A 24967-nucleotide genomic window follows, 5' to 3' on the forward strand; every position below is an offset into this window, starting at 1 on the left:
CAAGTAATTTGTAAAAATTCTTTGAAATGAGTACACCTTTGGATTTGGCAACTCCACATCTAGAAACTTACCCTAAGACAATCATCAAGTCTGGAGCAAAACTCAGCTGCAAGAATGGGCATTATGTGTTTCTAATGACAAAAACTGGAAATAATCTAAACAACAAATAATAGAAATTTGGCTGGGGAGTTGGAGTACATCCGTAAGTGGCATGCCATGTGTCACTAAGATTATTGTGTACATTTCCCTTATGTGCAAAGGTATTTACGGTACGTCGTTAAATTTATAAGGCTGCTTACAGAACAAACAGCGTGTAGAGTATGATCCTGTCTTGAAGAAAAAGGCGTCTTACTCTACATAGTAACTGTGGTTATCTTTGTATCCTAGGACCACAGCTAACTTAAAGTTTTCTCCTTCTTCTGTATCTATTTTGTACAATAAGGATATATTATTTTATGAAGGTAATAAAAATTAAGTTACTATATTAACATATCGCCTTCTAAGATTGTTTTAAGAGTTAGAGAAGATACTACATATGAAAGTACTTTGTAAAATGAAAAATTATGCAGCTATAAGACAGGGTCTCTGCCCACAAGGAGCCTCCAGTTTGGAGAGAGACGAGAGGGATGCGAGATTAACTATAGCATGAAACCGAGCCTTGCAAGAGCTTTCGGAGGGTGACAAACATGTTACTTGGAAACACAGAGGAGATCAAATGACGTCTGGCTGTAGAGGAAAAAGCCAGAATGTTCGAGTTGAACACTGAAGAGTGATAAGGTTCTTGTCCAGCAGAGATGTAGAATTGGGGCAGTAAGAGAAGTGGGAGGTCATGGGACAGATTTGGAGAATGAAAGGGCTGTGTGTGGATGGCAGTAGCAAGCCTACGGTGAAGGGTCGAAGCTGAGTTCAGAAGGCAGTTAAGGAGGTCAGGGGCCAGGCTGCACTTGATCAGTGCGACCAGTGAACACCAGAGGTGCCTTCCATGAGTAAGGAGTCACTGAAAATTCTGGAGTAGGAGGTAGCACGGCTGTAAGGTCATCCCGGACAGTGTCTGGCAAGTCCGAGGCCCTGGATGGATGCAAAATGAAGCCCTCTGCCTGGGAAGCTCAGTCCCAAGGCAGCTAACAGGCTGGTGGGGCAAACAGCAGGGAGGAGGAGGGACTTGGCCGTCATGGCCAGGGATGCGGGCCCTCTCCAGGTGTATCACTGGGAATGGAAAGGAGAAGACCATCTTCCTCCCGGACTGGAAAGAGCTGGGATGTGGGGGAGTGATGGGGAGGGAACATGAGGTGGGGCTCAGGAAGGGAGGAAGTGGACTTGTCCTTCAGATTTGCTGCCTGGGGTACCGGGGAACCAGGAGTCATTCACAGAAGTCACAGGCAATGCCAGTGGAGGAGGAGAGGCTGGGATGGGGGCACTTCGGTGCTCATAGCATCCTCTCCCTCAGTCCTGATCTCTTGGGCAGGTGATGGCCTGGGGGACCTGAGCCTTCTGCCACGTTGAATGGATCTCATATCCATCATCCCTCCTTGGGAGGAATCTGGGCCCCATGTGGGGAAGGGGGTTTTGTTTCAACCCAGAGAGATTTTTTAGTGGAAATTCATTAACCACGTGCTCCTCTCCAGTCATCCCATCTCCTAGCTCCCCCACCTCCTCTCCCTGCAGCCAGGAGTTCACACACCCCTTAGGATCCTGGATGCTGTGTCTCTGCCACCTTCACCTCCAGCAGTGCACACGCACGCGCACACACACACACCCCCCAGAGGGAGGCAGGAAAGTCTTGTTCAGGCAAATGTCTGAATTTCCATTTCCCACTGCAGCTCCCAGCCCGGCCACTGTTTAGCTCCTCCTGTTGTCATGTCACTAGTTAATTACATTCTTTACTGAGGTGCAAATGTGTTTTTACAGGGAGACTAAGATGGTGTTAACTAGGAAGGAATTGTGAATGTTAAAGATGTGTTTACCTCTGGTTGCAGGGCTGGGGCTCTTGGCTGGAGATGCTCCCTGCTGCTGCCCTGAAAATGCAGCCCAGGCATCAGCAGCCCCCTCTCCCTTCCCATGACCCCACCATCCTGGCCCCAAGCGCAGCCTCACTGGAGTCAAATCAGCAACTCCATCCAGAGGGAGAAATTGCTGTGAGTGGGAAGTGTCAGGCCAGGCCTTACACTGGTGCTGACCACCAACCTCATTTCTGGACACTTGGTGCATTTCAGACATTGAGAAACAAAATTAATCCACTTTAATCTAAAAGTAAATAAGTAAGTTGTGCAGTCAAATTCCCCTTTAGGCCGAGGCTGTCTTCCACTGCCTGGGTCCGTTACCCCCCTGACTCTTCCTCCCTGCTGCCCGCAGGCACCCTCCCCTCCAGCCCATCAGTGTCTCTCCAGACCCCCAGCCAAAGCTTGCCTGCAGGGAAACCATCTGAAACTCATCTGCACACCTGAACAGGTTGCAACTGCCGCCCTTTCTCTGAGTTCCCTACAGTTTAAAACAAAAAGCCAGCTGTGGCTCCCCAGGACCCAGCTTCACTCAGGGACCAGCCCACACTTGCAGGGAGAGAGGGCTGACTATGTGTCTGGTGCCAGGGGACCAGACAGGTGACCACAGGGCACTTCCCACTGTGACAAGGGCTGAGCGGCCCCTGAGAAGAGGGGCTTGAATGGTGCACGTGGTAGGAAGTCTGCAGAGCATGCAGAGTGTACCCCTTCCCGCCAGCCTTGGAGTGGGGGGGACAGAGGTGGGTCCTCTTTTCCCTGATCCCCTGCCCCGAGCACTTCTCTGCCCTTTTTGAGCACTTCTCTGCCCTTCTTTGCAGGTGCGCTGGCTCTAGCAGGCAGGAAGACATTCTGGCCCAGCTGGAAGTGAGAAGAGGGGAGCAAGTCTCCTGAGGGCCATCCTAGAGGCCACCAGGATCACCCGAACAGTAAGAAATGCCTCTCCATCCTTTAACACATAGTTAAACCCTCCAGGCAGATTCTCTTTTCTTCTGAAAACCTCGAGAACCAGCCCGTAACATTAGCTGACACTTAGCACACACAACCTTCGACAGCACAGCCCTGCGTGATTTCTCCATGTCTTTGCTCCTGGAGGACAGCACAGGGCTGTGCCTGGTCCCTGGGCACCTCTCTTTTCTTCTACATACTCCATGAACAATAGACTGTTGTTGATACAGACGGATGGGCTGTTGCTGACACCATGATGATGATAACACTTGTACAACCCTCTGGAGCGAGCGTTATCACCAGGGGTGTTTCTGGAAAATTCAGTGCCTGGATCTCACACCGGGGTTCCTGATTTGCGAGTCCGGGTTCAGACCAGGAATCTGCACCCCAAGTGTTTCTGATGAACACAGAGGAAACTGCATCCCAGTGGTTTGTGATGAAGTATGAGAAATAGCTCCTCGGAGTGTATAAAGCATTCTGAATGGAGAATCTCACTTAATCCTCTTATCAGATAGGGTTTTTTAAATCCCCTTAAGTAACTTCATGATCTCACAGACCTGTATCTGTATAGGCAGGGATTTGGAAGTCAGTTATCCAAAACAAGCCTTTTTTCTTTCCAGTATGCCATGATAAGGGCTGGGTCTGTTATGGTGAGATTGGGCCCCAACTCCAAAGGACCCTGCCCAGGATTTTGTAAGTTTTCCTGATGTCTTAGGGCCGCCATGACCTTCTAATTCCTCAGTCTTCATTTTGGAGGCAGTAACAATTGCCAAATTCCTCACAAAAGCTGGTTTCCCTCTAGAGAAGAGGGAGAGAGACAGTCAGAAAAGTGAATGTCCCCAGGCAGGTGGTTAGAGAAGCCCCAGATATTCAAGGGGACAGCCCGTCCAACAGCAGCAGAACTGGCCAGCCGTGGTCGTCTGTTCCTGTGCCCCCTGGCTGTTAGGGGAGCCCTGTGTTCGGGGTGTGTTATGGGGTAGGGAGCACGCTAAGTCATGCTGGGTCCCCTCGAGGTGAAAGCCGAAGGAAAGGCTGGATCCCAGGGGTCAGGGCTTCACCCCAAGTGTGAGCTGAATGATGCCCATTTAGGGGACAATCTTTTCAACGATCTTCGGAGCCTGTGCGCACAGTGATATGGAAAGGAGTTCCCTGCAGGCAATGGCTGTGGTGAGGGCTTGGAGAAGATGGGGGATGGTTAAAGAGGAAAAGGGGGCAAAGGGTCAGAGACTCCTGGGGAACCAGTGTGGATGGTTGTCGTTGCCCTAGTCCAGTGGCTGCTCTGGGACTGGCGAGTGAATCAGCTTCCTCCTGCCGAGCTACCTATTTCAGAGGGAGCCCAACAGAGTCCTATACACCCCTTCCCCAGCCCCTGCTGATGCTGCTGAGGCTGGAGTCTAAACAGGCAGTACCTGGGGGTGGAGGGGCCTGGCCCTCCCTAGGTAGAACTAGGGGGAGGATGGAAGTGTGCTGACGGACCACTAACTCCTGCTGTGAGTTGCGTCTTTCTACACAATGGAAGGCATTCAAGAATGAGATAGAGGCAACCTCAAATATCACCCCAGCCTCCCCCTCCACCCCGCCACACACACACACACACACACACGCACACGCACACGCACACGCACACGCACACACGTACACTCGCTGTGCACGGAACAGCCTAGCCAAGTGAGCGCCAGTGTGGTCTGTTCTGGGGGCTGCATAGAGTTGACACTGTTGCTTGGATGGGTGCAGTCGGCAAGGACAATTTTTGCAGCTAATGCTGGAAGTGTGGCAATCAGAGGAGCCGCCAGCTGTCTCACTTCGATTCTTAGCTCTCTCGCTCTCTTTTTTTAAAATCATTTTGCTTACATAATCCACCCCCTTTTTATTTTCTAATTCTCTCCTTGCAAAGCTGGCACCAGAGGGGAAGGGCTGGGGTGGAGGGGGTAGCAATTACACATCAGTTTGGGGCGCATTTACATTTTGCAATTACAATTTAAAAATAAGTCTCGTTAATGATCTCCACGTGTCAGCGACAACCCCGAACTGACACACGTACTCTCCTGGGCCTGCCTGCCTGCCTCCCCCTGAAGTCAGAGGCTTGGGGGTGGGGTTTGCGCAGAGGTGCCCAGGGAGACCTGGGGGAGCCAGGGGCAGCAACTGAACGGGGGCGGAAGTGATGAGTGTGTCCCTGGGGCTGCTGGAGGACAGGTCTGGCGCTAACACTAGAAACCAGAACCCAGGCCCCCTCCCTGGTCTCCTGCTCTGTCCTCGCCCCGACGTCGCAGGCTCAGTGTCCTCAGGAGGCAATGTCAGTGCTCAGCTGGGAGGAAGGGAACCCTGTCTGCTGTTACCCTCCGAGCTGGGAGGGCCCTGTTGGGCCAGCGTAAATCCTAGTCCCCCTGCGCCGGCTGACGCCTGGATATTCATGGACTGGGTAGAGGGCCCGAGGCCGTACACACGCGGGGGTCAGGAAGGGAGCAGGATTGGCTGTCCCAGTCTGGGGAGGACACTTCTCTTAGTAACTAGTTACCACAGACTTATTGACGCCCTCTGACTCCTTGAGCAGGGGCTTTGGAACAGACCCACCCAGACTAAGCTCTACCGTGTGCTGGCTGCGGGGTCTGACGCAAGTTGTGTGACTTACGTTTTCTAACCAACACCATCTTCATGTACCTGGAATAATTATATTTACCTCACAGGGCTAGCGTGAGGGTTGAATAACGTACCAGGCGGCACCTGATGCAAGCCTGGCCGGTGGCGAATGCTCAGTAAACGTCGGTCCCTCCCTGGGCCCCTCCCCAGCATGCTCCCTCCTGCCCACACTGAGCTGCTTCTTTCCAGCTCCCGTGGACACTAAGGAAGCATGATCTGGTCCAGTTTCTCCAGGTCTCCCATCTGCACCCTGAGCAGCTCCTGAAGTGGACCCCAGCCCCTCACACACCCACCATCTCCCGGGGGGCTTCTCTGCGGGGCTCAGGCATCAGGCCTTCAGCATCTCACAGCCTCTCTTCCTGCCTCTGGCTTGTAACAAGCCCAGCTCTCTCTCTTCTGGGCACTAGTTCAATGGAGCTTCCATCAGGCCTCACGTATGTTCTTTATCTGTGAAATGAGGGGGTAGATGGAGCTCTGTGAGGTGCCTTGGAGCCTCAGCATCTGAAACTCTCAGATTTTCCTCCCCTCTTGGCTTCCTTCACACCGTTACTTGCATGTGAAGCTTGCATCTCCTGGGCGGCTTCATCCAGGACAGTCTTTGGACTGATCACTTGTAGTCCAGAATGTGCATTCATTACTTGAAACATACATGAAACAGCTCCTCCCAAGGACAAAAAGTGATTTGCATCTTGCAAAAATCAGAGAAAGGAAGACATTCCAGAAGCAGGCTGCCTGGCGTAGGGCAGAGGACACAGAAGGGGCTGCAGACAGGGGTTCCTTGAAGGCAGAGACTACATCTTACTGTTTGGGTGTTTAGTTGAACACAGTTAAATGTTATGTGTTCAATACTGTCCTAAAAACTTGTTTTGTTAACCTAAGCTATATAAGGGAGAGTTTTCCAGGTCAAAAGCAATAGATCCTTGTTTTTAATGATTGCGTAGTATTCTCTTACATGGATGTTTTATAACGGGCTTAGCTATTTTACAATTTAGAAGTAAAGCATGTATGTGAGGAGGAAACCCACAGTGCTAAAGATATAAAGTAGAATTAAAAATCTCCCTTCTTTCCCCACCTCTGCCCACTAGGCTCACGATCCAAAGTCAACCCCAACACTTTAGCTGATTTTGAGGCCATTTATTATGTTATGTAATATGCATGAAAACCCTCTTTTTTAACGTATGCATTTATCAGGTAACTCCCTGCTATGGAAGTGGGGCAATGAGCACACGTTCTGCTCCCTCCAGTTTGTATGCATTTGATCAAACAAAATTTGGTATTATCTACTTTTAGTATGCCGTATATTTATAATACAGTGTATATGTGTTATATAGTACACAGTGCTACAATTTTAGTGTAATCGTCTATGTACTATCTTTATGTTAAAATTTAGAAGATTTATTATGGTCCGTTAAGTAACTGTAGTTACCCGCATTCTGACTATAGGTTGATTATAAGGTGGAAATGTCATTCAACCACAGAACTAAATCGTGTGATTTGACCACAGAAAACGAAATGGAATCCTATCGTCACCACTTGGCTGCTGCCAGGGATCTTCCGAGCCCCCAGGTTAACACCTGCCCCCCTCCCAGCTGCCTTCCCTCCCTTTGGGTCACGCCGGCTGCTGCTCTGTCTTGTTTTACGTTGTCCTCTTCCTCCGACCTCTTTGTTCTACTAGAATACCGCCTTTAGTTATTTTTATGTTGATGGGAGGGAAATAAACTCCGAGCTGTTACATGTCCAACACGGACTTTACCTTGTCTTCAGACTTGACTGTTAATCTGACCCAGTTCAGCTTGGCTCCCGTGCTCAAAACCTTTTCCTTTCCATCTTGAAGGCGCTGCTCCGCCACCTTCTTCTTTCCACTCTTGCAATGAGAATCCACTTTTAGTTTTCTTTTTCTTTTTAAAATTCTGAAATTTCACCACGCTGCACTGAGGCTTGAGATTTGGTTTGCTCTTTTTTTCATTACTCTTACTCAGTCCTTGGGATCCCTTTAAATCTGAAGTCACCTGTCTTGCTTCATTTCATCGTATCTATGTGTATTCTGCTCTGTTGTTTCTGTTTTCTTTTTCTGGAACTTCCACTGCCCAGCGCAGAGCCCAGCACATAGTAGGTGCTCAGCAAATGCCTAATGACTTGGTTACCTGGGTTCTAGTTAGGACCCGTCTCCAACTGGCTGCATGAACTTGAACAGGATTTCTCCTTTGTACAGGGAAGCTGCTCTGCCAGCCCTCCAGCCATCTGCTCTGGACAGAATGCTCTGGAGCCTTGGGTCCTACACTGCCCCTGGGGTTGGGGAAGAAGCTAAGGAGTGAGGAGTGAGGGGAAAGCGGAGAGTGAGCCGTAGGGCAGCGTGGTGGCCAGCCTCCCACTACAGACAATTCCCCGAACCTCAAATCTCTTCAGCATCCCCTGAATGTCCCCTTGGGGACCTCTCTCCTTGACCTTCCCAGTCATTCTTACACAGGCCTCCTTCCCACTCCCTCTCCCTCTGCCCATCTCTCCCACTGCCCCACTTCTCCACTCACAGCTACTGTTAGGGAAATAACCCCTCACCACAGCTACTGCCTCCTTAGGTGAGATCTTTTTTTCACCTTTATGAATTCCAGAACAAAAAGACAGCAGACTTCTCTTCCCAATGCTGCCAAGCAGATGCTCTGACCTGAGACAGCCAGGCCCTGAAAAACAGACCATCACAGAGTCCTGCCCATAGCAGGGATCTGATCCAGCCTTAGGCACCTGTGCCCCTGGGGAGGCGCCTTGGATGAGAATTTCGCCTGACTCCTCCTCCCCTCCCCAGAGACCCGCCCTAGGAGCAGACGCCTCCCACACAGCACCCTGCTCACCCAGATCAGTCTGCTCCAGACAGAATCTCGAGATCTGGGAGTCAAGATGCTTCACTCCTCCCTGAATGGGCCAGGCACTGGAAGACTCAGATTAACAAGTGCTCAGATCCCAGAAGATCATTCTCTGTTCTAAGTCGGAGCATCCTAATTGGTCCCCCAGGGCCAGAGTCCACTGTGTGAGGCTGTCTCCTCCTCACCCCTACCCGCCCCGTCCTTGTCCTGACATGAGAAGTGGGGTCCATCTTACTGGAGAAGGGTGAGGCACAATCTTGAACTTCAAGTCCATAAGGATTCTGTACTGAAGGCAGGCCTCTTTCCTTCCACTGAGACCACAACAACAGGGAATGAGTTGTCATTGCAAAGGGCAGAATTAAGGTTTGTTGCGAGTTATAATTTTCAGACAAGCTGCTAGTATTCAAGGATTCTGCTGCTAATAAGAAACACTTCTCCTCAGTCAAGTGCAGTGGAAAGCGCCAGCATATGACTAAAGTTTTCCCTGTTAGAAACCAGAGAACTATAGACCCCTTTCCAAGGCTGGAGGTTGAAGGGGCTGGAACTTGGCAGAAGACAGCCGGGAGCCTGTGGGAGGCAGAACACGGCTCTGGTCCTCTGCGCTTTTGTTTATTGCAGCCTGCTTCGGAGGCTGTGGGTAACAACCCCACTGTTGGCCTGTGGAGATGTCTTCACTGGTTGCCCCTTCAGAACACTGCCTGGAACCTCTGTGGGCAGAGAAAGGAAGGGATGGCTCTGAAAGGAAGGTTCACAGGAAGGGGCTTCTGCACGGGGATAAAGTCGGGATCCAGGGAGATGTGACAAGCATGGGACACTTCCTAAGGATGATCTGAAAAACCAAAACACAGTACTGCTCAACTGGACAGGTTTTCCAAAGACAGAGCCAGGTGCCTCTTTGCCTGTGAGTCATAGCATATTTCCCACCAGAACAGGGACTTCTTTGCAGCTGTGGGTGGTCCCTGGAAAACCCTGGGTGGGGCAGGAGAAGAAGGCCAAGCAGTCACAGTGAGGGAGTTCAGGCTGGCTACATGCTCCCTTCCACCCCACCCCGCCCACCTGGGCCGCAGCACGGCTCCTCGGTCCCTGCTGCCCGGAAGGAGACGCTACCAGAGTCCCAGCCAATGTGAGTCAGAGCCTTGGCCCGAAGCTGCCTCCCGGCGTGGGGTCAGGGCCCAGGCCGTCCCCGCCTTCACCCAGCACCAGCGCCCGGAGTTCTAGCCCACAGCTGAGACACATGATCCAATTCCCAATTACTCATCACCTTGTCCAGCCCGTCTTCAACCATGTATTCCATCATATCTATTCATTCTCTCATTTTGTTCTTTCCCTTCATAACTGAACCCACAGTCCAGCGAGTCTAGGACGGAGGCTCAGACCTGCCTCTATCAGCTCCGTGTTTCCCGTCTCTGGTTCTGCTGCACTGTGTTTATAAGACCCCAACTTCCTATCGCTGCTATCAGCACTTTCCACTTTCCATCTTCCACTCATTTTTTTTTTGCAGTAATGAGAGCAAATGCAATAAAATATTGAAATAAATTTGTACACACACTGCTGCCCAAAGAAGACAGGGCTGACTTCAGAAATGAACTTGGCCGTTTAGCAGTCCCACCATCCACAGGCAGAGAGTGTGTGCTCATTAATGAAGTCCAAAAGCCCAAATCTGGCATACGGGGGATGTTTTGGCCTGTCGATATGGGGGAGTCTTGGAAATTCGGTGCCTGTGGAGGTCCAAGGACAGCCCATGTCAGATGTCCCAACTGCAGACGGTCGTATTTCCACAGACAGCCTATCTTTCTACATCTCCAAGGCTCTCACTCCTCCTCTGGTGTTCCTCCCCTCCGCCCTGAGAGACTTCTAGGTTAAACATTCAGACCCTGAAATCAGACCACGGGTCACATTTGGAAACTTTCTCAACCTCTCTAAGCCTCAGTTTTAGAATGGGGATAACCGTCATGCCTACACTGTAAGGTTGTGGAGAAAAATAAACAAGGCTATCTGTGAAAGAAGCCCAGTGTACCACGCCCAAGTGTGCCCGGTGCGTGTGAGGGCTCGGTCAATGACAGTCGTTACTAAGTCTGTGTTATCGTCTCTCCCTGAGCAAAATTGGCTCCAGGGAAACAAACTCGTTCTCACTGAGGTGTGAATGACTGCTGGGACTGAAAGATTTATCCTTCCCAGATTTGTTTGTTTGTTTTACCTTTAAACAGTAAACCAAAGAAATTAAATTGTAATTGTATATATATTCAGGCTCGGTAAAGAGGCAGACCTTGTGAAATCATATTGCACAGTCTTTTCTCCCCGAGAAGGAAATGCAAGGCAGAGCCACGAACTCGTCTGCTGGGGAGCATAGGGTTCAGTGGGCAGGACGGGACACGTGGCTGGGGAGCAGATTTTCCATAACATAGAAACACACGTAGTGCTAATTCACACTACGGAGCCCTACGGCCACCTGACGGCAAGGCTCCCAGTGACAGGGTGGCGCTGGGGTGGAACGTGAAGGAAGGCTTCATGGAAGAGTAGGCTTTTGAGCCAAGTTTTGATGAAGGTCAGGGCACAATCGGTAATATAGGAGGCTTGTCAGCAGAGAAGCACAGCAAAAGGCATGGAGGAAATGTTTCTCGCAGTAGAGAGGGGGCGCCCGCTTAGCGGGGGCTGGAGTGGCCATGCCCAGGAGTGGACTTGCTCCCAGCATCACTTCTGCTCACGTGACAGCCGTCATCGTCCCTTCCCCGGGGCTGCCTTTCTGACAGACCAGGACACCAGTTCTCCTTCCAAGCAGCAGTGAGGACCGAGGGTTGCGGCGGCCTCGCTGGCGTCCTTTCCTCCCCTGAGCTGACTCGGGGACTCTACCTGGTCTCCCTTTATCTCATGAGCTCACCTGGGTCACCACCAAGGCCCAGCGGGGAGGACATCTGTTGGCTGAGTCAGGAAGTGTCAGGGATGAGTGGCTTTTCAATGATAAACTGAGCCCAGAGGGCCACTTGCCTCCACAGCCCTGACTCTTGACCCTTTTTTTTTCCTGGAGGCAATTAAGAAAAATGGAACCAGATACCCACTAGCCAGAGGACGTGGTACCGTCCTTCGCAGAGAAAAGAGGAGGCTGGATGACCCTCTTAGCAGCCTCTGCTTCCAGGGGAATCTGAGAGCATCGTGGATGACAGACTGGAGAGGGGCCAGGGTCCCTTACCTCTGTAGACTCCCTCACCCCAGCCCCCTCCCTGCCCACCCCTTCAGGCCCCTCATTTCCCCTGCTCCTTCCTTTCCGCAGCTCCCAGGGAGTGCCGCCCTCCCAGGCGGGCCACTGCCTCCAAGGAGAGAAAGATTGATGGGAGGGGGCAGGCAGGTAGGGCAGCAGAAGCAGAAGCACCCCTTCCATCTGGGGTCCCCAGTGACGGAGCTGTTTGTCTGTCTCTGTTGAGTTGTGAGCCCCAGGGGCCCGGCCCGTGTTGTTTTCTCCTCTCGGTTCCTGAGCAGCGGCTGCTGTCAGCTCTCAACAAATAATAATAAACCTGGGAATCAGGTTTGTCGAGGGGGATTTCAGTCCCTGGGTTCATTTTTAGATTTGTTTCTCTGCATGTGTGTGCAGACAAGGGAGCACGTGATGGGCCCCGGGGGAGCCGGCCCGGGCTCCCAGCTGCCCTGGCAATCCACCCCAACCGCTCCCACGGAAGAGCTGGCGGCCCTCCTCCGCCCTGACCATTGCGGCTGCCTGGATGCTTAAAAGAGAAGAAAAATAATTGAATGAAAGGCCGCCAGCTCTCTCCTTTCTCTGTTCCTCCCCACCTCTCCCACTCACGCTGTTTGGATAGAGATGAAGGGGGCTGGAGATGAAAAAGGGAGGGCAGGATCCCATCTCCAGGTTCCAGAGCTGCCTACGGGATGGGCGGGAACCTGGCCACAGGCCCCCGGAGAGGCTCTAGTGCCTGGAACCTTCCCGCGGACTCCACCCCGGGGCAGTAGCGATGGCCTCCCTACCCCCATCCCTGGGATACAGCAGTAAGAGGAGGGGGTTCAGAGAAAGGGAAAACATGTTCTAAGTTGAGCATCACCGACAAAAACAGGACCCAATTGTGGGTGAGTGTGATATTTAGGACCAGACTGGCGGCGCCTCTGGGGCAGAATAGCACGTGCTTTATGGCAGATTGGGAGTGACCCTTGGAGGTCACTGCTGTCAGCCCCCTGCCTCCTGGCAGGAGAAGTTACAGACCACGTCTCTGTGAGACGAATGCAGGGCTGTGCCTACCCTTAGAGCTCGCATGCTTTTTTCCTCTCCCTTTCTGTTTTTTTGTTTTATTTTGTTTAAAGGAACCAAAGGGGGAAAAATTGCCAAGTTGTAAAGTGCTTAAAGAGGAGATGAGAATCTTCATCAAAATGCTAAAAGCTGGAGGGGGAGAGTAATGTGAAAACTCTTGCCGCTATTTATGGGATTGATTCTCAGATCAAGAAGAAGCAAGCAGTTGGATGAAAGGAATTATTGTTAAGCTCCTCGGTAGGAAGATCTAATGGACAATTGCCGCTATCAGGGGGAATTAAATTGCTGTTTCAGTTTGTAAAATATATCAGCGGCTTTTTGAAGCCAGAAAAGGTGTGACAGGCAAGGCAGAGAGGAAAGCAGGGGGCTCTGCCACTTTCCGGCCCCGGTGTGAGAAACAGGAGCCCGGCGGGAGAGATGCCGGGGCCAGAGCAAGGGCTGCTCTCTGAACGCTGAGCCTGGTCCCTTTCTTGGAAGCCAAATTGAAAACTAGCTGAACTAGGGGAGTAGAGGAAGCTGTAGCCCTGGAGCTCTGGGCCCTGATGTGCCGGGAGCCCCCATGAATCAGAGGCCACTGGGCAGGACTGGGCTCTTCTCTGGGAAACCTGGTCAGGGGTGGGTGATGTTGGGGTGAGAAGGGCAATTTGGGTCTGCGGTTGCCAACAGCCCCACCCACACCCAGGGTGTAGTTGAATCCTCTGCCTGTGTCACTGCCAAGCCTCCCCCGACGACAGTGTGGACACAGAGGGATCCAGGGTGGATAATCACCCACTTCCTCCCAGAACTGGGTCTCCCAGCAAGCAACTCTGCCCCAGCAAGGTTTTGCTCATCCCTGGGCTGCAGTCAGTGAGCAAGTGAGCTTGTAAATGACCTGCTGACCCAGCCCCACAGGGGACATATTGTTATTCCAGATAAATAGCGAAATGGCCTTGGGAGTGGGGAGAAGGAGAGGAAGGGGAGGCTCTTGGAGGGAGGACCACGGGCCATTTGGAGGGGGCCACACTGCTGAGACAGGGAGCAAGGTGGGGAGAGGGGCGATTTCCAGGCTCTCGAGGAGGCAGAAGCCGGCAGCACTAGTCAGAGCTCACGCTGGCTCCACTCTGTTCCCTAGAGACTGCACCATCACAGGAGGGTGTGACCCTCGCCACCTCCCAAGCAGGCCTCCCAGAAAAATAGCCGATGACAATTAGTGTCGAGGGCTTTGGGAGGCCAAGGGGCCTGAGTGGCCGGCTGTCTTGGTTGTCGTAGAGAATTCTTTCCCCCTAAGAGTTCCAAGTGGAACCAGAGGGGCACCAGGGAAGTGGCCCTTCTGGCTTGGACCTTCAGCGAGGACTCCAGCTCTGTGCCCACTGCAGTGGCCCCCTGGGACCTAGGACCTGGTGGAGCAGGGACTCTCTGTGACCTCTTAGCCACCAGCCTTCAGGACAGTGAGTGAGCCGGGGGATCTGATCCTGAGTGCAAATTCTGCTCAGCCCCTCTCCACCATCCTTCCTCCAGTGTGGACACTGGAGTGCCTCAGACTGGAGACCGGGCAGGTGGTTAGCACTGAACAGCTCCAACGCTCACACTCTGAGCCTGGTCTTATCAGACTAGAGGATCTCATTTGCCCCCAGTACCCCCAGGTCAGAAAGATGGGGGGAGCAGCATCCCCTAGGCCATGCATTCCTGTCACCTCAGGCCCTGGGCTTCCGCCCGGCTCCCGGATCATCCTGGGTGAAAAAGCACAGGTCCAACTTGACGTGCGGGGAGGCGGCGGTTCCTGGGGGGCTGACCTCATTCTTCCCTTTCTTCCCTTCACATCTCGCTCCCTTTGAAACGTTTCTACCAGCCCTCCTCACATTTTGAAACTTCCCACCCACAGGTGCATCCTCCTGGTCACCTCCATCCTCCTCACCATCCCACACTGGCCTCACCCTGGTCACCTCCCGGTGCTGGCTCTGGGCACCAAGGCTCAGGGACCACTGAGTTCCTCTAGGCACTCAGTTTTCAGCTTGCAGTTTCTAGCCCTTACTGGGTTTTGCAAAGAGACCTGGTGTGTGTGTGTGTGTGTGTGTGTGTGTGTGTGTGTGTGTACGTACGCCTGCATTTCTTTAGATAAATCCAGAGTCACATGAAATCAGTGACAGGTTGACACCGTTATTTCAAGATTCATCGCTCTGAGTTGCCAGCAGAGGAGACGTAGCCAACTCCTTCCCACCACCAACACTTTTTTTTTCCAGGCATAATTTATAGCAGTGGGGGGAATTTGTTTCCAAAAGATGAATATCACACTATCAGCAACAGCTGCCTCTCATTTTTATTTGTTTTTAAATTTGACTCAAAGTCCAATTCTCTATACACATCCGAAGCTGTAAATCCTAAGGCGACTGATTACATGATTTAGTAAACAGGTTATATTATATAATGCAATTAAAGTGGGGCTCCGCGGCGCCACCTACAGGCCGCTTCCGGGAAGGGAGCTGGGCCAGGGACTGATTTTGGACCAGGCTCTCCGCCGCCCAAGGAAAATAAACGGGATTGCGCCAGGGTTGAGGCGACTGCTCCGGAGGGAGACGCTGAAGCCAGCTAGGTTACTAATGCAGCCTCTTGGTCCCTCCTGCTGAGTTCACAGTGTTATTTCAGCCTCCTGCAAATCCGTCTAGACGTCAGAACCCAGACCTGGGCAGCTGCTCAGAGGGCAGACCTGGGGTTGGGGGAGGGGGTGGTAACCACCTGGGGGCTTCGGGGCTGGGGGCGCTGAGGAGGGCTCCGGCTCTCTGGCGTCAGGGGCCTCCTTCCCTCACTCTCAGGTGAGGGAGCATTTGGAATGAAGCTACAAGCTTCAACTATTTCCACCCTGTTCCCCAAAGCTTGTGTTGAGTGCTGCCCGTGGGCAAAGACTTTTAGAATGTTCTGCTACAGTCCCTCAGTTTGCAGTCCGGGAGCGAAAGTGACCTGTGCACGTCACAGAAAAGTGGCAGAGCGGGCGGGGTGTGAAATTCAGACGTTCTCTCAGCACAGGCTCCATCTGATCATGGGAGTTTACAGATGAGGACTTTGAGGCCCAGGCAGGAGAGGGAACTTCCACAGCCTCTGCTTGTAGCAGGGAGGGAGAGTAACAAAAGGCTGCTCATGTGTGTGTGTCGGAGGACAGCAGAAGGGCTGCTGGGGGCCTCAGCATTGCGGAAAGGAGGGAGGGAGGGAGGTGGGCAGGCCCAGGGCCAGGTCTCCCTCCCCTGACCCCTCTGCCTGAATTACAACTCTCTTCAGGTGAGTTGGGCTCTGGGCCCTCAAGGATTCTAGCTTCTCCAAAGAGGTTTCTTCAGAGTGGCAGTGTCACAGAAAACCTGTTCGGGAGAGGAGAGGAGATTGACCTCCCAGGCCTGGGAGGGAAACGGGACCAGAACCGGGGGTGAGGAGGCGAGGAGAAGTGAGGGAGGGGTGGATGAAGAAAACACAGCGCTCGGAGTCCAAGAGGGTGGAAATGTGCCCCCCCCCCCCCCCCCGGCCAGTGCTAACCACCTGCCCAGTCTCCAGGCTGGGGCGACAGGGCTGGACAGTGAGGAGCCGCGGGGAGTTGGGCCCTCCCCCCGCCCACCTCGGTCCCTACAGGGTAGGCCCAGCCGGGGTCAGGGGGCAGGAACAAAGGCTGTGGGGCCAGCTGGCCGCAGAGTTCCCAATTAGACTTTGTTTCTCATCCTTAAGGCCGGGAGCCCCCAACCCCAGCACCCCAGCCCAATTACTGTGGGGCAGCTTAACCCCTTGGTGCCCCAGGCCGTTAATGGAATGTTAATTGGTCTAATGGGTTTCATGTCAACAAGTCCTAATGAGCTCCTGCCTAACGAGCTTGGTCGTTTTTCCCTAAGCCTGTTTGTCAACACACTGAGCTTGGGCTTCAGACCCAGGGCCTCACCTTGTCGAGCTGGGGACAGAGCTGAGGAGACAGAGGGAGAGGGTGCTCTGGGCTGCCCCTGCGTCGGTCCTACAGGGGCACCCTTCCCGCCCCCTCAGCCACCCCCGACCTGTGCACACTGCCTCACTCATCTGGCTCCTGAGCTCTGGAAAACGGCAGTTTTAGCTCCTTTTGATGATAATATCAGTGACAAATTATTTCTTCTTGGATCATTGTGAGTTTGTGTTGCATCAGGCTTTTTCCCTCTCCTAGCTGCCATATAATAAAGGTTTTCAGCATAAAAGCAACCTTTTGACGTGACAGAAGCCTCTCCTCCATGGGAAGTTTCTCTGTGGTAAAGGGTTCCTCGGGTGTCCTCCGTTTGCATTCTTGGCTGTGCTCCCTCGAGTGCCCTGGTGTCTGGTGACAGAGGGCCGGGGCCTCCGGACAGGGCGGAGCAGCCTCTCGGCCACAGACAAGTGCTCAGAAGCCCTGGGCAGGCCTGCTGCTCCCCGCCACACTCCTAAAGAAGGTGCAAAACTGGCAGGTTTCCCCCGAGGGCTGGGGGGCCAGCTGTTTGTTCTCCAGGAGTCCCCGCACCCCAGCTGTGGATTCCCAGCCAAGTGTCAGGCAGGAGAAGTCAGGTCCCCATGTTCCCTTACAGGATGGTTCCACCTGGACCCCCAGCCCGCCCGAGCCCAGGTGATGGGAGGAGCCAGGACCTCTGTGGGCAGAGGTGGGTGAGGAAAAGAGCGAGCTTCCAGAGATGGTGATGGGCACCGAGTCTCCTGAGGCATCAGGTCACCAGAGGCGTCTGTGCTTGAGCAAGCAGAGAGGGAAACTTAAGCCCCTGATGAAAAGGCCTCCTGTTTCCTTGCAGAAGCCCCCAGAGGGCAATGGGGGCAGTGGCCCAGTGGCCTGTGGTGACCCCATAGAGGGGGAGGGGAGGGGCAAGGGCCATCTGGGGCCTCAGAAAATTGTTCCCATGTCCTCTGGCCCCTGCTGCACAGCCCAGCAGGCTCCAGACTGAAACATCTCCTCTCAGCCTGGACAGTGGTTGTTTTTGGGAGCAGACTACACTTCGCCATCTCTCTTTACCCCGAGTAGGGCAGCTCCCCAGCTGCTGCAAGTATTTCTAGGGACAAAGACTAAAATGACCCTACCTCCCATTCATTGGACAGTGAACAAAAGAATGCAGACTAGAGTCCTCTGCTTAGCCCAAATCCTCCTCATTCAGCTTCCCGTGCTTGGCCTTCATGATGACTTTCTCCTCTGTGGAATGAGTTACCAAAAGACCCAAACCTGAGGTGGAAGGGATCCAGTTGCCCCTAAAAGGGGAGAAAACGCGCCGCCAGACTCTGCCCTCAGGCTCCCCCTTCTGGAGGCGGCTGGCACTACAGCCCCACAGCGGTTGCCTCTCTGGAAGGGATCTTGCCTTCGGGACCCGTGGACCCCATCCAAATTTACCTCATCTGCCAGAGGTCCAGGAAGGGCTGAGCCTAGAACACCCCTGAAATACCCCTATTTCCTTTATTCCCTCAGGGTCCAAAAGAGAGAGATTTCCACACCCATCTTGGTATCTCAGAAGTCTTTACTCTGGAAGTTCTTCCTGGTGTCTCAGAGTCTCTATCCTCTCCCCTCCCCCAACCTCTTCACTCTGCTCTCGCCTTCCTTGGGTATTTCCCACCTCCCAGACAAGACCCAGCCGTGAAAACTAGGCGTTGGTCAGTGAGGCGCCCCTCAGAGCCCCCTGCCGAGCCCCTCTGTGGAAGTAAAGCCTGGATCTCGGTGCCTGGTGTGTGTGAGCTGGGGCGAGCCTGAGTGCTTCTGTAGCAAAGACATCCTGGCAGTCCAGCTTCTGAAGTGAGGCCGGGGGTGCGAGGTATAGGTAGCAGTGAGGCCAAGAGGAATTCCCTGCAGTGATGGTGTTTTCAGCATAGGAAGTCATCCCTCCCTCTGCCTTCTCCACTGGAACCTCTGTTCACTTTCTTCCTTCCCGCTGGACCATCACCTCCCTTCTTGGAGAACTTGCCTCTTTCTGTCTGTCCTCCCACACCCCCTTGTGCACTTCAGGTCAAAGCACACCTGGTACTTCAGAGACTCAGGTCAACCAGAACTGATATTTCTTCCACTTCCTGAAAAAGAACTAACACAACAACAAGATACTCACACTTCAATATAGGGCCCTGGGGACCCTCCCTTTGACTTAGGCAGCTCCAAAACACCCTTAAATTCCCGGAGAATTCAGGTATGTGAACATTTTAGAAGACCTTGGGGAGGGAGTTGGGGGAGTACATTAGGCCAGAAGAAGGTGGAGCCCTGGGGTCCTCAGGCGGAGGGGAGCAAGGAGAGGGAGGGTCTGCCCGCCATGCTCTCCAAGGCCCCCTGCTCATCAGCACCCCCCATCCAGGAGAAGGGCAGGCCCTGCATCCCACAGAGGTTCTCAGGAGTCCCCATGTCCCACGATGTACTAGCCTGTATCGGGCAATTAGCTGTGGTTTCCAGCTCTAAATATTTCAGGGCATCTACTGTAGCTAAACAGCTCCCTCGGCATTCTGTTTCCTTGGGTGGCACTGCCAGGCTGTCTCCACTCGCGGCACCGAGTTCAGGAAGAAACCTTGAGGCTAATGGGCCAGCTCGCTTAGGAGTGACGGAGTGGGATGGGGGTGTGGTACAGCAGAGCAGAGCCGAACAGGGAATCGGGAGGTCTCGGTTCCATCCCTGCTTCAAAAGCAGCACTCCCCCGCCCCCAACACACATATTTCGCTCCTCTTGGCCTCTGTCTCCTCCTAAGAGGACCACTTGGCGCTGAGGGCTCTTCTGGCCCCACGTGCGGGTGAACTCTGGATTGAACGAAGGCTAAGGGAAGCCTTCTTCCTAGCGTGTGCAGGCACACCCACCTGGCCGTGCTCACAGCCCCAGGCTCTCCGATGTTGCCCTGCCTCTTTCCCTTCCTGGAACACCTCCAAATCCGGTGGGCTGCTTGCTCCGCCGTCCAGTCTGAGGAGGGGACCAGTGCCCACAACTTTCCACCACTAGGGGGTGCGGTGAGCACACCTGGGAGGGGTTAGTGGGCTTGGAGACCCTGGGGCAGGGAGGTGGGATCTGGAGCCGTGAGGGCTGAGGTGGCCCTCCCTCGGGAGGCCCCAGGAAAGAGAAAGCACCCTTGCCTTGTGGGGTGCCTGCATGGCCCCGAGCCCCCTGTGCTGCCGCCAGCCAAGCCCCCTCCCCATCTCCTGCCACCCCCCAACAGCAGGCCTGAGTGGTGCTGAACAAAGCAGGGCCGTGGGTGCACAGGTTGTTTTACATATGATTTGAATATTGTTTCTTTCAAGTCAAAATAGCACAGGCAGCCCCTCCCCACCCAGGCTTCTCCCCTAACTCTCATCCAGCCCTTGCTGCATCTGGTGGGTATGAGAGCATGTCCAGCCGGCTGGTCCCCAGGGTTCCCTGCGCTCAGCTATTAACGGTGCGGCCCCTTTCTCCTGCCACAGATCCTCCATGTGAATCAACCCCATGATGCAACATGCCTCCCCAGCCCCCGCTCTGACGATGATGGCCACGCAGAATGTCCCTCCCCCACCCTACCAGGACAGCCCGCAGGTGAGTGTGACTGACCGACGGGAGGGGCGCGGTGGCCTTCCCAGGGGCAGAGGGCAGGGCCAGGCCTCCCTCAGCTGCGTCCTGGTCCTGGTCGTCCTGGCCGCACTCTAGGTTCTTTCCCTGCCAGGCCTGGGGAGGCCTCTCTGGACAGAGCCCGGCAAACCCAGACCCCTGGAGAGAGTTCTTGCACTTGACAGAGCACCAGGCTCAGGTCCTACTTGGGTACCTGTGAGCCGTGTGGAGGACTGTTGCCTGGAGCATCCAGTCCTGGTCCTGTGCCACCGCCCTGCTTCCCACTCAGACATCAGGCAATGCGCCCAACCCCTCACTCGGTGAGGCCCAGGTGCAGGTGAATCGAGTCTGCCTTCGAGTGTTTTCTTGATTAGAGTTTCCTTCGCACCAGATCCCCCTAGTCACTGGTTTCGGCCTTTCTTTTGGAGGACTCTCCCTTCTATCCAGGACAAAGGCCAGGACTGCTTCTCTGTACCCTCCGGGCCTTTCCTCTGATTCCTAGTTTCCATCCCTCAGCTCAGACACACCAGCCCCGTAAGTTCTTCCGAGACCCCCAGCCTGGCTGCAGCTCCCCTCCGCCCCTCTCCTGTTCTGTCCTGCCGGAAGCCGGGCCCAGCTCCTGTGGGTTGGGCTCCGCAGTCCGTCTCTCCTGATGTTTGCTGCCTCGTGCGCACCCCTCCCCGTCCAAGCGCCGTTCTCTGCGACTCAGTGTCAGTCACAAGGCTGTGCTCGCACAGAAGACTCCACCTTCACACTCTCCTGTGTTCTCAGCTGGTATTACTTGAAGCTCTGTCATGTGAAATGCAGCTAGAACATTCCTCCATTCATTTCACAGGAGCGCAGCGAGCGCGACTGTGTGCGCGGCCGTTGTTCTTGGTCGCTACTCTGCCCTGCGCTGATGTCCCTCATTTACCAGCAACTCAGACACAGCCGTTCTCCTACCACAGGGATGGTCTGTGCCACAGGGAAAGGACGTGAAGAGGCAGACCCAGGGCGCCTCCCATCAGGTCCTGGGGCCCTGACACCCCCAACCTAATGTGAGCATACGGTGGCTGCCCTACCCGCCCTTGTCATCCCCCCATGAAATGGCCACTTTACAGGGCGTCCAGCACGCGGCCACCACTGCCTCCTCTCCCTGCACAAGTCCAGAAGCACTGACCTTCGAGCACGTGTCCTTTTGTCCCTGCCCCCCATCCCCGCTCCCACACACCAGCTCTGTGCTCCTGCCTCCACTCTCCCCGGCCTCACTGCAGGTTCAGCAGACCGTCTGCTCGTCAGTAGCTTTTTACAAATGACCGTGGGTCAGACCGGGCGTTTGCACAGTCCCTCTGTTTGAGCTGTGCCAGGGCTGTTCCCTCTGCAGTCAGAAGGAAGTTCAGAAGGAGCCCTGGACCAGTGGAGGCTCAGGAACCTAAGGGCTGTGCTGGGGGCATGCCCCAGACCCATCCCCCGCCTGCTCAGGCAGTGTTGAGGGAGAGGCAGGAACTTGGCTCCATTTCCTTGGTAGCTGGAAGCCATGGGGAATGGAAATGGGGAGCCTGCCTGTATTTAGCAGGTGGGTGCCAAGGCCCACACCCCCCCGAGCCCAGGCCCAGGGACTGACAAGGGTATGGCCAAGAGGTCAGAGAGCACAGGCAGCCGCTGCTGCCTCTCTGCCTCTGGCCCCAGCCATTGTTTTGCCTTCCTGGGCGGTTGGGGAAGTTTGGGTTTGGCGGGGATTCCCCAGAGAGCTGCGGCAAGGGCCTGTGCTGTCCGGGAAGGCTGATCCGGTGTAGTTAAGTGGAGGAGCCTCATCTGATGCTCAGCACACAGCTGAGAAGTGGTCCATCCCAGCTGCCAAGGGAGGCAGTAGAGGGGATGCTGTGGCCCTAAGGTGCGCTGCCCCCTGGAAGCTACCACCAAGCTGCTCTAGCCTTTTGGGGGAGGAAGGGAGGCTCCAGTTCCCCACCTGGGGCCTCAGAGCAGAAGCCCAACACAGGGACTGTACCAAGGCTCTCCTCTCTGAGGAGTCGTTGGAACTTCACCATCAAAAATACCCACATTTACATACAGCAAAGGAGTAATTTGCCCTGGGGAAGCCACACATCTTCCCCAGAGGTTCAGGAATGAAGTCTCGGTGTCCACGGTAAAGTGACAAGGCCAAGGTCTGGGGTCGTCATGGCCTCAGCCAGTCCTCTAGGCTGTGGCCGCATTGCCCTGGGCCTTCCCTGAACCAAGCTGGTTCCCAAGGAAACCAATCAGTAGGTGGGGTCACGAGGAGAACGTAGGCCGTGGATGGAATGGGTGGGAGGGAGGAGGTGGGTGAGGGAAGGGCTGTTGTCTCCAGAGAGTGCTAGACTTTGAGGCCAGTTGGCTTTCGGGGGGCCTTCTCCCCACCCTTTGGGGCTTCTAGGAGGGGATCCCATGTGGGAATGCCTTCCATGTGAGTTTTCTGCTGGGGAGATTGCTCTGGTGCTCCTACCCTCTTCCCTGTGTGCATTCAGAGCTGAGCCCCACATCTCAGAGGAAGCCCTGCTCCATTGCCTGCATCGTGCTCCTTACCCTGAGGAACTGGCTGCTCTTTGACATTCAGTGTCCTCAGGAAAGCCGAGCCTGATAGGAACATGGGCCGGGCACGCAGGGGAATCCCTCCCTAAATAGGGCTCTCTGGGAGGGACCCCAACTTCCTCTTCATTTCTTCGGGTCCAATCTCATTACTTTTGGACCAGGCATGACTGGTTTCCTCAAGGCCTGGACCACTGAGTACATCTTTTTATCACCCCCTTAGAAGTCCAGTTTCTTCCATGGGCAGAAACGGACAGTGTCTGCCATGAAGTCCCCAAAATGAAAAAGGAAGCAAGAAGCAGGGCCCTTCCTCTGAGACCCAGGAAATCGTTTTAATAATGTTCCCGTTGTGCTAAGGGCTAGCGATTCTGAGCATAATCTATTCAAATGCACAGGAGAATCTCACTTTGGAAAATTAGGACTCTGCATTAAAAAATTCCCAAGCCCCGGACCTTCTTTATAATAAATTAGAAATTTTTTTCGAGGCAGGTTCTTAACTTGGCAATTTCATTTTTGAAGTTTGGGGAATAAAGTTATTAAAAATGAGGGAGGCTTTTTCCTCTTCCCATTTCAGTGGAGAAGCATTAACAGTTATAGCCGTGTGCTATTTGCACACAAGCCAAGTGGCATGATGGCCAAGCAGCTCCTGGCCCCTCGTTTCTGTTCCAGTCCATCCTGGGGAAACGCCGTGATTACTTGTAAGGATGTCACTCTGCATTTACTGTGCACTAAAGACAGAGCGTAAGTTTAGAAAGTACAAAAGCAACAACCCACTGGAACCTTTCCCGTGGCCTGCTTCCTCCTTCCAGTGGCTCACTGTTAAATGCTATCAGAGTCGCAGCGCCCTCTGCTGTCTACCTCCAGTACCTCAGCTCCACCCTGACGTACCTGAGTCCTGATGTACCTGAGTCCCTTACTTCATGCCCTGAGAGGCAGGACAAGTCATGGGGACCGCGGAATTCCAGAGTGGTTATTTAATGCAAACATTGTCTCTGGGAGGTCAGGATGTGAATGAGGTGTGTGGTCCCTCCATTCAGTTCCTCCATTACTCTCCTTCCATTCTTTTGCATCTTTGCCTCAGCCTGGCCATCTATCACCTGGACTTTCACAAACCCCCCTCCCACTGCCCCAGCACCCCCACGGATCCTAATGGGATCCTCGAAGTCATATTCTCTGTTTGCTGTTGCTCTCGTGTCCCAGCGAGTGCCACTCCAGTCTCTCCCCAAGAATTGTCGTGGTGACACAGCCTCCCTTTCTTCCCTTCCGGGCACACGCCTTTCATCCACGCTGAGACGTCATTCCGGTGCTCCTGTCTCCTGTAACACACCATAAGCAGCATCAGCCCCCAAGCAGAGTTCTCCCTCTGCAGCTCCACCAGCAATTTCAAGAAACCATCGGATTTACTGGAGAAGGCAGCAGCGGCTTCTGCCTCACCTTACACCCGCCCGAGTCCTGCTATTAGTAACCTCCCCCACTCTTCCTCAAACATCCACACATACCTACCGTTCCACAAATATCTTTGCCCTTGGCTTATAGGCAAGATAAATATTGTATCTGGTCTATTTGTGTATGTATTCAGTGTTTAGTATTCCTCTGTCTTTGTGTCCCCAGCATGCCGGCTGCATAAGCATTTGACTAGAAAGCAGAAATCCTAGTGGGTTCTAGTCTGACCCACCAGGCACAGCCCTGAGTGCATGTGGGCAGTCAGTTATTAGTTTGGACCAGGAACAAATTGAGATGCAGGTAGGTAGGTGGTTACATAGCATGACTTCATGATGGGTGATATTAAAAGGGTTTTGGCAATTCACCAAGGATGCAGCCTCCTTACTTACCAGAGGGAGGCAAGACAGGTGAAGTCAGAATTCTCAGTTCAGGGACCAATGGGGAGGCTCACTTCAGAAGGAAGTCAAGCATTTGCTTGGGACCCTCCAACCCCTCCCTCCTCCCACAACCCTCCAAGCCAGGAGAGTGGTGCTCAGGACCACAGGATGCTGTGCTTGGAGATGTGGGATCAAGATGATACTGTCCTACCCATCCTGCACAAGGAAGGCCAGATCCGTCTCTCTTGCCCTCTGAGTACCTTCCTTCCCTCCCTGTCCCAGCATCATTCACCCTCTGGGCTGAGCTGGGGAGCCGACATCTGGGGAAGCGGGATGGGCTTTGATCAGTCATTAGGATCCCCATGCTGGTTTCATTAACCGGAGCAAGGGGAGTGGCCGGGGCCCCCTGGCTGTGAATAGCGCTCCCG

General features: G+C 53.9%; 1 protein-coding gene across 6 annotated transcripts in view; it reads left to right on the forward strand.

Moving 5' to 3' along the window:
* PKNOX2 (PBX/knotted 1 homeobox 2) overlaps positions 1-24967 on the forward strand; it is a 233673-nt gene that overhangs the window by 140579 nt on the left and 68127 nt on the right. For 4 of the 6 annotated variants that reach the window (XM_064482193.1, XM_010986489.3, XM_064482195.1 and 1 more), the window contains 2 exons: positions 2816-2923; positions 20055-20163. In XM_064482193.1, coding sequence (XP_064338263.1) covers positions 20077-20163 — 87 coding nt within the window. In that variant the 5' untranslated portion in view covers positions 2816-2923; positions 20055-20076. The remainder of the gene's footprint in view (positions 1-2815; positions 2924-20054; positions 20164-24967) is intronic. The other 2 variants (XM_010986492.3, XM_010986491.3) reach the window with 2 other exon arrangements.

Source organism: Camelus dromedarius, chromosome 34 (genome assembly GCF_036321535.1).
Source record: "Camelus dromedarius isolate mCamDro1 chromosome 34, mCamDro1.pat, whole genome shotgun sequence".
Lineage (NCBI taxonomy): Eukaryota > Metazoa > Chordata > Mammalia > Artiodactyla > Camelidae > Camelus > Camelus dromedarius.